This window comes from Salmo salar, chromosome ssa15, assembly GCF_905237065.1.
Source record: "Salmo salar chromosome ssa15, Ssal_v3.1, whole genome shotgun sequence".
Taxonomy (NCBI): domain Eukaryota; kingdom Metazoa; phylum Chordata; class Actinopteri; order Salmoniformes; family Salmonidae; genus Salmo; species Salmo salar.
This window is the reverse complement of record NC_059456.1, coordinates 98637002-98649590: the sequence shown is the minus strand read 5'-3', so window position 1 is coordinate 98649590 and position 12589 is coordinate 98637002. Positions and strand designations below refer to the sequence as shown.

The following is a 12589-nucleotide window of genomic DNA, read 5'->3' as shown; positions in this document are numbered from 1 at the left end:
AGGACAATGAGTCTCAGAAGGACAATGAGTCTCAGAAGGACAGTGTGTCTCAGAAAGAAGGAGAGTGAGTCTCAGAAAGACAGTGTGTCTCAGAAGAACAATGAGTCTCAGAAGGACAGTGAGTCTCAGAAGGACAATGAGTCTCAGAAGGACAATGAGTCTCAGAAGGACAGTGTGTCTCAGGAGGACAGTGATTCTCAGAAGGGTGGGACAGGCAGCAGAGGGAACGGAGAGCTTGTTCCTGTAGTGAGGTCAGTGTTGCGCCACGACACATTTCCTGTGTAGCTCTCTCCCTGTTTTCACCATGTGATTTGTTGGGAGAGTTGTCTGTTTGAAGAGGACCCTCCTCCCCAGAAATGTTTTTTCTCATCCTTTTGAAATGTCAGAGAGAAGACAACATCCTCCCCAGAACTAGCTTATGATGTTCTGGGATATCCAAGACTACTTACCATCCCCATCCTGAACCTACTGCTCAGGGGCCATATCCATATATCTCAGGGTAGGAATGCTGATCTAGGATCAGCTCAACCCCGCCCACTGTAATCTTAATCATTATGATCTCAAAGGCATAACTGATAATAGACCTACGCTGAGATGCTTTATAAATACGGGCCTTGGGATGGTTCTAATGTGTCTCTGCTCCTTTCTCCCTCTGAGTCTGAACCACAACACTTTTGCTGGAACTGGGCCCTACCAGGTACTGGTAAATGACATGTGCAGGTCACTGCAGTAGACAGTCTTTTAGCAGTAGGCCTAACACTGTTATAACCACCAAAGCAAAGATTGGACAATGTTATCGTGTTACTTTTCCACTGTGGTTTGCCTCATGTTATTAATACACATGTTGAGACCGCAAGGAAGGAACTTTTGACATGGGAACATGATATCGGAGGAGATTGATTGGATGATACGTAAAGCACACATCTACGTCACACACACACACACACACACACACACACACACACACACACACACACACACACACACACACACACACACACACACACACACACACACACACACTATATTGGTCAAGCCATTGTTTGCAGCATCCTCTTACTCATCTGGTAATACCAATGCCCCCTCCACAACATAGGACAAACACACACTCACACACAGCACATGCACAAAAGCATGCACACACACTACCTGGCTTACCATCGCTGCCTGTTTATTTCAAATTGAATTTGTCTTTAAATTAACACACATGCGCGCACACACACACACACACACACGTCTTTAAGGCGATTAGCATACACTTTCAGAAAATGTATGCTATTGGTAAAGGATGGGAAATTGTTATGACGCAGTAATAAACACAGAACACCTTGGAGTTGGAGAGACAGGAAGGGGGGGTGTGCGCGTGGAGCCATATGATCATTTTACCACTTAGTTGTAGTTGTATCTATCAGCTCTGCAAGAATACCGCGCAATTATATCGGAATATACGGTCATTGGGCAAATATACCAGACTACACTGAGACTATGACGACCTTAATCTCATAGCAAAACCACATTATTAGTAATCTGCTCTAGGAGGAATTTCACTTTAGTATTGTTTGCCAGATGATAATTATCCTGTGGAAGAGTCTCGAACATATCATTCAGTCGGACAAATGACCTTATGTCCGATGTGCTGGTGATACAATGGAACGTTCGCTTTCGACTAGTGGGGTATTGTCAAATAACAAGCTAGAGCCGCGTAAAGAGTTTGAGTTTGGAAAGATGACAAATCAACTTATCTAATGGCGCAAAACATGTAAAGAAAAAGTGTATAAAAATCAAACAACACAAGAACATTAGACAAAGAACTATAAGCTATTTGTTATATCAGCATGATAACATTTTGACGGTGATGGGACGCGCAGAGTGCGCAAATGAATGGGGTGAATATACTGTCAAATACAGGATGCTTGCGCACTCCCCCCCACACACCCCAATGTAACGCTTTGATTCCATAACGAACCTATGCATAGTAGACATACAACAAACAAGTACATTTCAATAATAATAATGACTTTCCAATTATTTTCTTACCTTGTTCATTTCTTTTTCTTTTAAGTCTTCGACTTTAGTTCAAAACTTCTCTTACATTCCCAAAAAGTCCTCAAAACATATTTTGTGACTGAAATGTATCTTCTTTCATTTGGTCTCGTTCTGCTCTGTGGTTATGGGTGGAGACATTAAAGGAAAGGCAATTGTGGAATTGTATTACCAGAATTCCACTCTGTGATTGGTCAGATCTGGGAGGGGAGAGTTAAAATATTTCCCCAGGATTGGCCAGGATTGGGAATTACATATGTAATTTCTGGGGGAAAGTCAAAATGTTCTGCAATATTACACATTAACCAGCATGAGTTTTCTGTTGTTGTTGGTGGTAGCTTTGGTAGAATAATTATAGATCCAAACGTGTAAATACGGGGGGGGTATGAAATCATTTTTTACATAATTTATTTTTGCTATCATTCTTTTTTTACATCCATTATTAGACAGTGGCAATGATGATGATTATGAACATGGTCTTTTGCTTGCTAATGCCTGCGATGCAGTGAAGAAAACGATATGACAACAATAACCGTCTAATGTAACTGGCCCCTCTAACAGTACAACTGGCCCCAGCTTGGCCCCCCCAGTTGAAATGGTCTAGAACCGCCACTGCTCCCCAAAAGGCCTCTCTCTCTCCTTCTCAGACACTGACAGACCACACACACACACACACACACACACACACACACACACACACACACACACACACACACACAGACACGCATGCACAAAGACATGCATGCACACACACACACACACACACACACACACACAGTCTTGTACAGCTAACTTTGTGGGGACACACAATTCAGTCCCATTCAAAATCCAATTTTCCCTAACCTCCTAACCCTAAACCTAACCCTAACCCGTAGTCTTACCCTAACCCTAACCTTAACCCAAAAACCTAACCTTAACCCTAACCCTATCCCTAGCTCCTAACCCTAAACCTAATTCTAACCCTAACACCAATTCTAACCTTAACCTTAAACCCCCTAGAAATAGCATTTGACCTAGTGGGGACTAACCAAAATGTCCCCAGGTCGTCAAATTTTTGTTTGTTTACTATTTACTATTAAACACTTACACACACACACACACACACACACACACACACACACACACACACACACACACACAAAACTTTAAGACATGGGCATAATGCAATGAGAGGGGAGTCTAAAGACACCCCCTCCTCCCATTTTTTGTAATAAACTCACTTGGGTGGACAATTTCCTTCAGGTGTCAAACTATTTCCATGTTACCATTAGCACAAGAGCTACACCATGTGGGGGAAACACAGAAGTGCAACAAGTTAGCAAGTGCGTCAGTGTTGTGGCGTAACACATTTTCACTCAATCCAGAGGTGGTATCGTGAGTTCCAAAATGACTCCTAACCCCTATTCCCCAGCCATGTCTGTCGATCTGAGAGGATTGGATAGGTGGAAGCAATATGTCGATATTTCTACCCAGCCAATCAGAAGCCAAGATTAAACTATTTATTACCATAATGCTAAAGAGAATAGTGATAAATACCAATAATCTGTGCTATTTGCCAACCCATGTATCTGTTCCATTTCCATAATCATGCCATACATGCAAAACTATTCATAATGGCATTATTTATAACTATTTGTCAATAGGAGAGTAAACACATTCTCACAGAAACATGACTCTAGTGACTGCATGCACAATTTGAGTGTAACTCGTAGGAATCCCAGAACAACACATCCAGCCCAGTCTTTAAAAAATACCTAAACGCCATGGAATTTCCTCTTGTATTAAAACGGAGGGACCGGGGAAGTTTATTTGTCTGTAACTTTTTTTCTGCTGGACCTTGGAGGGGAGAGGGGGAGAAGGGGAGACAGGGGGAGAGAGGGGAGGAGCAGGCAGGCCACAAGAGAGTTTAACAAAATATAGGGGTACCTCCTCCAGCTGACAGGATGCTGGGAATCTGGGACTTGAGCTTGAAGAGTGGGGGGTAGGGCTGGGGGATGGAGGAGGGAGGAGGGATTTGATTACAGCTGTTGAATTGGCCGTAGCACAAATATACTTGTCACATCCTCCAATACACATAGACATGAGGATGGACATGTATATTTATTTACAAAGAAAGATACAAGGACAGAGGCAAATACGAGAGGGGGGGCCAACAGCTTTGAACCTGAAATAGGAGGTCAGCTAAGCCTGTATAATAGCAGATCAGGCAGAACTGCCCCCCACCATTACATCTTTAACTGTGCAGAGATACTGAGAAATGGAGTCCCAGTGAGCCAGACAGATCCTCATCAACATGGAACAGATAGAATGATACCTCTAAAATAAGATAGACATCAACTTTGTGTTGGCTTAAGTTCACAGAGCGTAGCACTTGGGGGAACAGGGGAAAGGCATGGAGCAACATAGAGGTAAATGAGAAAGGTTTAGAGAGTGGGAACATTGGCAAAGAGGAAATGAGGTGGGGGAGAGGGGAGCTGTAATGCTTGAGGAATGATTGTGTTAGACAGCACTAAGCCAAAGGTTGATAAGTTACAGCTGTACAGACAGAGAGAGAGAGCGAGGCAGAGAAAGAGAGAAAGACAGACAGAATGAGAGGGGGAAGAGAGTGAGAGAAGGAGAAAGACACGATAATTACAAACGCACGTGAGAAAATAGAGCTTGTCTGAGAGGTCCTCTGTGGGGATGTATATATTTTGGGAATATTTACATTTATCCTACATGAGAGATGAATAAAATGCTGAATCATTTCCCACTTACTTTATGTGCCCTGCCTACCTTTCCTGCCAAGTTCCAGCTCATTCCCAGAACATGTCCTACTCTTTCAAAACACTCTTTTGGATAGAAGTCAAGAAATTATTTGAGAAGAAAATAAAATATTATTTTGGGGGGATTCTGTTATTTTTTTTATTGGTGGATCAGGGATTTGTTGGGGTGGCAGGATTTAGAGAAAGGAAAGATCTCTACTTTCATCTCATACTCTGCCCCATACACACATTCCTCAAATACTGCTCAAAGTTTTGGACAGGTTATAGTTCCAAACCAATCCAGTCTAGTCAAAGCTTCCTGGAGTTTGACCACAGATAACAGGGTGGTGTGGGTTGTCAGTGTTTGTCTCCATGTGATTGAGTTTGTGGTTGTGTGTTAGTGGATCGTTGTGTTTACGTGTATTTGTGTCTGTGTAAGAGTATCTGGTCGTACAGGCTATTTTTACCCTTGACCCGCCAGTCCTCATTCCTGTGTTGGGTATTTAGAACATGCCTGTGGAATATGGTTGCCATGACGCAGTACTGGTTAAAGCATCGTTGGTCTTCAAGGAATTCTTAACAATTTTCTTGTGACCATTGAATGGATGAGTAATCTGAGCCTGAAGAACCGCTGTGTGGTACATCTGTAAACCAAAGTAACAGGTACAACCAGAGGGATATCTGGTCATCTATGATATAAAACTGCAGTGTTGTTCTACTCTAATCTTCACAACTCTGGAGAGGGAGAGCTGCCCAGCTCTGGTTTAGGATGAAGGGATGATAGGAAAATATCACAATGTTCTCCGGAGATCAAGATAGGCTTTGAAAGTGAGTGAGTATCATATCAAGATAGATTCATTTGCCAAGCAGAAATTACCCCTCTGGCTATGATCCCTGTTGTACATTCGGCTACAGCAAATTGTGTTTTCTTTTGCCTAACAAGTCATTTAATTCTATTAGCCATTAAATGGAGCTTCTCTATGATAACAACACAGCCAGCCCACTCACCGGATGTACTGTAGATAACAGCCAGCATAACAGAGTAGTGACACATCATGACTCGTACCACATGACCTGTGAGGCTGAAAAACAATGACCAGTAGAACAAGTACCTTGGTCGCAGTCCCCTGCTCAGAAGCTGCATGCATCAACCAATGGTTGCGTGTCACGTCATCGACTGTGTCATAAACTGAAAGATTGCTATTACATATGATGTGGTTAGCTGATAGGTTAAATACCTATCCAGGCGTCGTAAGATCTGGCAGGTGTCAGCAACACCTAGGCAGAGGAACGCAAAGCATTGTCTTTGGCACCCATTTGACCAAACAGGGAAGCAGGAATCCTCAGAAGCACATTATTGTAAATTGTATAAAAAGTAAATAAGATATCTTCCATCCTTATCTCTTCATGTAAAAATGTTTTACATTAACAGCTGCAGCCAAACCAGTCAAAATGAAATAAAGTTATCAGATAAGCTCTGTGATAGATTAGTAACAACATGAGAAGGCCAGTAATGTAGATTAGCTCTGTGATAGATTAGTAATAACATGAGAGTAGGCCAGTAATGTAGATAAGCTCTGTGATAGATTAGTAACAACATGAGAAGAAGTCCAGTAATGTAGATTAGCTCTGTGATAGATTAGTAACAACATGAGAAGAAGTCCAGTAATGTAGATTAGCTCTGTGATAGATTAGTAACAACATGAGAAGGCCAGTAATGTAGATTAGCTCTGTGATAGATTAGTAACAACATGAGAAGAAGTCCAGTAATGTAGATTAGCTCTGTGATAGATTAGTAACAACATGAGAAGGCCAGTAATGTAGATTAGCTCTGTGATAGATTAGTAATAACATGAGAAGGCCAGTAATGTAGATTAGCTCTGTGATAGATTAGTAATAACATGAGAAGGCCAGTAATGTAGATTAGCTCTGTGATAGATTAGTAACAACATGAGAGTAGGCCAGTAATGTAGATTAGCTCTGTGATAGATTAGTAACAACATGAGAAGGCCAGTAATGTAGATTAGCTCTGTGATAGATTAGTAACGACATGAGAAGGCCAGTAATGTAGATTAGCTCTGTGATAGATTAGTAATAACATGAGAAGAAGTCCAGTACTGTAGATTAGCTCTGTGATAGATTAGTAATAACATGAGAAGAAGTCCAGTAATGTAGATTAGCTCTGTGATAGATTATTAACAACATGAGAAGAAGTCCAGTAATGTAGATTAGCTCTGTGATAGATTAGTAACAACATGAGAAGAAGTCCAGTAATGTAGATTAGCTCTGTGATAGATTAGTAACAACATGAGAAGGCCAGTAATGTAGATTAGCTCTGTGATAGATTAGTAATGACATGAGAGTAGGCCAGTAATGTAGATTAGCTCTGTGATAGATTAGTAACAACATGAGAAGTAGGCCAGTAATGTAGATTAGCTCTGTGATAGATTAGTAACGACATGAGAAGGCCAGTAATGTAGATTAGCTCTGTGATAGATTAGTAACAACATGAGAAGTAGTCCAGTAATGTAGATTAGCTCTGTGATAGATTAGTAATGACATGAGAAGGCCAGTAATGTAGATTAGCTCTGTGATAGATTAGTAACAACATGAGAAGGCCAGTAATGTAGATTAGCTCTGTGATAGATTAGTAACAACATGAGAGTAGGCCAGTAATGTAGATTAGCTCTGTGATAGATTAGTAACAACATGAGAAGGCCAGTAATGTAGATTAGCTCTGTGATAGATTAGTAACAACATGAGAAGAGAATAACCCATTCTGACAGTAGATTCCAGTTCCCTTTCTGACGAGTCAGCTGGATGCAATAGCCTGACGGCGTCCAGGGGGCTAAGCATTCCCACGCTGGATAGTATGTGTTGTAACCATGGGGATTTACAATAACACCAATGTAACCAATCAGGGTTCCAATTATACATGGACTCTTGGGGTTGCCCAACGTCCATATCTTTGACCATTTCTATTCTGATAAGGGGGCCCTGATTTGTTATGGGGGACTGCAATTCAAAACCTGCACCCAAACATGGGCACAGACACCAGACACAACTCAAAGTAACACTCATATACACAGACCAAACACATACATATTCCTTTATGAAAATATGCAAATATAAAGCAGGATGTGAAAGGGTCCTAAAACCCAGCTCTGTTGTATTGGACCAGCTGTGGCCCCAAAGATAAGCCCACCCAGAGACTCACCTTCGTCAGCCTCATCCTGCCGTTGTTGGACCTCTCTGGACCTCGGCGCGTCAGTGACCCTCTCACCACGGGCACAGGCTCTGCTTCCTCCCCACTGCAAGGCTCCGCAGTCAGGACGCAACCCATATAGAGATGTGAGCCCTGGCGCTCTCTCTCTCTCCTGTCCTCTCTCTCCCTGTCCCCCTCTCCCTATACTCTACCAGACACTGTTTTCCTGCGTACTCTCAGGCAGCTGGCTGACGCGAGGCCCTTCCCCTTTTCCTGGCTCCCATTCAGCCTCACGCTCACTCTCCAAGGGCCAGAGGATATACCTTCTCTCACTCCTCTCTCTGTCTCACACAGACACATGCATCCCCCGTCTCTCAAATACCCACATATGGACATACTTTACATATATGGTCTCTCTCCCTCTGTCTTCTCTCATAGCAATATCAATACCTCGCTGTTTCTCCCTCCCTCTCTCACTCTGAAACCCTGTCTGTTACTCCCTCCCTCTCTCACTCTGAAACCCTCACTGTTTCTCCCTCCCTCTCTCACTCTGAAACCCTGACTGTTTCTCCCTCCCTCTCTCACTCTGAAACCCTCTCTGTTTCTCCCTCCCTCTCTCACTCTGAAACCCTCACTGTTACTCCCTCCCTCCCTCTCTCACTCTGAAACCCTGTCTGTTACTCCCTCCCTCTCTCACTCTGAAACCCTGTCTGTTACTCCCTCCCTCTCTCGCTCTGAAACCCTCACTGTTTCTCCCTCCCTCTCTCACTCTGAAACCCTCACTGTTTCTCCCTCCCTCTCTCACTCTGAAACCCTGTCTGTTACTCCCTCCCTCTCTCACTCTGAAACCCTCACTGTTTCTCCCTCCCTCTCTCACTCTGAAACCCTCACTGTTTCTCCCTCTCTCCCTCTCACTCTGAAACCCTCTCTGTTACTCCCTCCCTCTCTTACTCTGAATCCCTCAACATTTCTCCCTCCCTCTCTCACTCTGAAACCCTCTCTATTACTCCCTCTCTCACTCTGAAACCCTCTCTATTACTCCCTCCCTCTCTCACTCTGAAACCCTCTCTATTACTCCTCTCACTCTGAAACCCTCTCTATTACTCCCTCCCTCTCTCACTCTGAAACCCTGTCTGTTACTCCCTCCCTCTCTCACTCTGAATCCCTCACCATTTCTCCCTCCCTCCCTCCCTCTCTCACTCTGAAACCCTCACTGTTTCTCCCTCCCTCTCTCACTCTGAAACCCTCACTGTTTCTCCCTCTCTCTCTCTCACTCTGAAACCCTCACTGTTTCTCCCTCTCTCTCTCTCTCACTCTGAATCCCTCACCATTTCTCCCTCCCTCCCTCCCTCTCTCACTCTGAAACCCTCTCTGTTACTCCCTCCCTCTCTTACTCTGAATCCCTCAACATTTCTCCCTCCCTCTCTCACTCTGAAACCCTCTCTATTACTCCCTCTCTCACTCTGAAACCCTCTCTATTACTCCCTCCCTCTCTCACTCTGAAACCCTGTCTGTTACTCCCTCCCTCTCTCACTCTTAATCCCTCACTATTTCTCCCTCCCTCCCTCCCTCCCTCTCTCACTCTGAAACCCTCACTGTTACTCCCTCCCTCTCTCACTCTGAAACCCTCTCTATTACTCCCTCCCTCTCTCACTCTGAAACCCTCTCTATTACTCCTCTCACTCTGAAACCCTCTCTATTACTCCCTCCCTCTCTCACTCTGAAACCCTCTCTATTACTCCTCTCACTCTGAAACCCTCTCTATTACTCCCTCCCTCTCTCACTCTGAAACCCTCTCTATTACTCCTCTCACTCTGAAACCCTCTCTATTACTCCCTCTCTCACTCTGAAACCCTATCTATTACTCCTCTCACTCTGAAACCCTCTCTATTACTCCTCTCACTCTGAAACCCTCTCTATTACTCCCTCCCTCTCTCACTCTGAAACCCTCTCTATTACTCCTCTCACTCTGAAACCCTCTCTATTACTCAATCAAATTTCAATCAATCAATCACATTTATTTATAATCAGTTGATGTCACAAAGTGCTGTTCAGAAACCCGGCCTAAAACCCCAAACCCCTAGCAATGCAGGTGTAGAAGCACAGTGGCTAGGAAAAACTCCCTGCTCCCTCTCGCTCTCACTCTAAAACCCTCTCTGTTTCTCCCTCCCTCTCTCACTCTAAAACCCTCTCTGTTTCTCCCTCCCTCTCTCACTCTAAAACCCTCTCTGTTTCTCTTCTCTCTCACTCTAAAATTTCTGTTTCTCCCTCCCTCTCTCACTAAAATTTTTCTCTCTTCTAAAACCCTCTCTGTTTCTCCCTTCTCTCACTCTAAAACCTCTCTGTTTCTCCCTCCCTCTCTCACTCTAAAACCCTCTCTGTTTCTCCCTCCCTCTCTCGCACTGAAACCCTCTTTGTTACTCCCTCTCTCGCACTGAAACCCTCTCGGTTCCTCCCTCCCTCTCTCACTCTAAAACCCTCACTGTTCCTCCCTTCCTCTCTCACTCTAAAACCCTCACTGTTCCTCCCTCCCTCTCTCACTCTGAAACCTTCTCGGTTCCTCCCTCTCTCTCTCAATCTGAAACACTCTGTTTCCTACTCACACATACACAGTAATATTGCTAGACATTGTCTGGATTGTCTGAAATGGGTTCATCAAAACCACAACAGTTGCAGTTTGGACGCTCTAAAACTACAGACGTCTTAGCATGGAACCACAGACGTCTTAGCATGGAACCACAGACCTCTTAGCACGGAACCACAGACCTCTTAGCATGGAACCACAGACCTCTTAGCATGGAACCACAGACCGCTTAGCATGGAACCACAGACCTCTTAGCATGGAACCACAGACCTCTTAGCATGGAACCACAGACCTCTTACCATGGAACCACAAATCTTTTACCATGGAACCACATACCTCTTAGCATGGAACCACAGACCTCTTAGCATGGATCCACAGACCTCTTAGCATGGAACCACAGACCTCTTAGCATGGATCCACAGACCTCTTAGCATGGAACCACAGACCTCTTAGCATGGATCCACAGACCTCTTAGCATGGAACCACAGACCTCTTAGCATGGAACCACAGACCTCTTAGCATGGAACCACAGACATCTTAGCATGGATCCACCGACATCTTAGCATGGATCCACAGACATCTTAGCATGGAACCACAGACATCTTAGCATGGATCCACCGACATCTTAGCATGGATCCACCGACATCTTAGCATGGATCCACAGACCTCTTAGCATGGAACCACAGACATCTTAGCATGGATCCACCGACATCTTAACATGGATCCACAGACCTCTTAGCATGGAACCACAGACCTCTTAGCATGGATCCACAGACATCTTAGCATGGAACCACAGACATCTTAGCATGGATCCACAGACATCTTAGCATGGATCCACAGACATCTTAGCATGGAACCACAGACCTCTTAGCATGGAACCACAGACCTCTTAGCATGGAACCACAGACCTCTTAGCATGGAACCACAGACCTCTTAGCATGGAACCACAGACATCTTAGCATGGAAGCAGTCTCCTCTCCCTAGACTAGTTACAAACTTGCAACATAAGCTTCAAATACTGCCGGCATTGTTGAAGTGGTCAGAAGTGCTGTTAGTCATATATAAGCTAAACATCTAACATTTTGTCTACACCTCAGGGGCTGGACAAAGTTAACTTACTAAAACCTGCTCTGACACTTGTTTCTCCTGTCTTGTTGTTGTTGTTTGTTTCTCCTGTCTTTGTTGTTGTTGTTTGTTTCTTCTGTCTTTTTGTTGTTGTTTGTTTCTCCTGTCTTTGTTGTTGTTGTTGTTTGTTTCTTCTGTCTTTTTGTTGTTGTTTGTTTCTCCTGTCTTTTTGTTGTTGTTTGTTTCTCCTGTCTTGTTGTTGTTGTTTGTTTCCCCTGTCTTTTGGTTGTTGTTTGTTTCTCCTGTCTTGTTGTTGTTGTTTGTTTCTCCTGTCTTTGTTGTTGTTGTTGTTTGTTTCTCCTGTCTTTGTTGTTGTTTGTTTCCCCATCTTTTTGTTGTTGTTTGTTTCCCCTGTCTTTTTGTTGTTGTTTGTTTCTCCTGTCTTTGTTGTTGTTGTTGTTGTTTGTTTCCCCTGTCTTTTTGTTGTTGTTTGTTTCCCCTGACTTTTTGTTGTTGTTTGTTTCTCCTGTCTTTTTGTTGTTGTTTGTTTCCCCTGTCTTTTTGTTGTTGTTTGTTTCTCCTGTCTTTTTGTTGTTGTTTGTTTCTCCTGTTCAGAGTGTGTTGGCTGCTGCATGTGAGCTTGCAGGGCTTTGATAGCATATCACTTAAAGGGATACTTCAGGATTTTGGCAATGAGGCCATTTATCTACTTCCCAGAGTCAGATGAACTTGTGGGTACCATAAAAATGGTATACACGAGTTCATCTGACTCCTGGGAAGTAGATAAATGACCTCATTGCCAAAATCCCAAAGTATCCCTTTAAAAGGCAAACTCTGAATGTGCCTCCAAAACCCCCTCTCACTCCCTGACTCCACCCCCCTTTCCTCTCTCTCTCGCCTCCTCTTACCCCCTCCCCTACCCCAACTCTCATTCCCTAATCCCCCCCC

At 43.8% G+C, this 12589-nt stretch overlaps 1 protein-coding gene across 4 annotated transcripts in view; it reads right to left on the bottom strand.

Moving 5' to 3' along the window:
* Positions 1 to 8373, bottom strand: part of LOC106572749 (tensin-2) — a 108825-nt gene extending 100452 nt beyond the window's left edge. For 2 of the 4 annotated variants that reach the window (XR_006759315.1, XM_014147195.2), the window contains exon 1: positions 8005 to 8372. Coding sequence is in view for 3 of the 4 variants with exons in the window: in XM_014147195.2 (XP_014002670.1) it covers positions 8005 to 8130 (126 nt within the window). In the remaining variant the exon portion in view is untranslated. Of the gene's footprint in view, positions 1 to 2037; positions 2391 to 8004 lie in introns of those variants that run through there. The other 2 variants (XM_045696402.1, XM_014147196.2) reach the window with 2 other exon arrangements.
* Positions 8374 to 12589: the final 4216 nt, after the last annotated feature.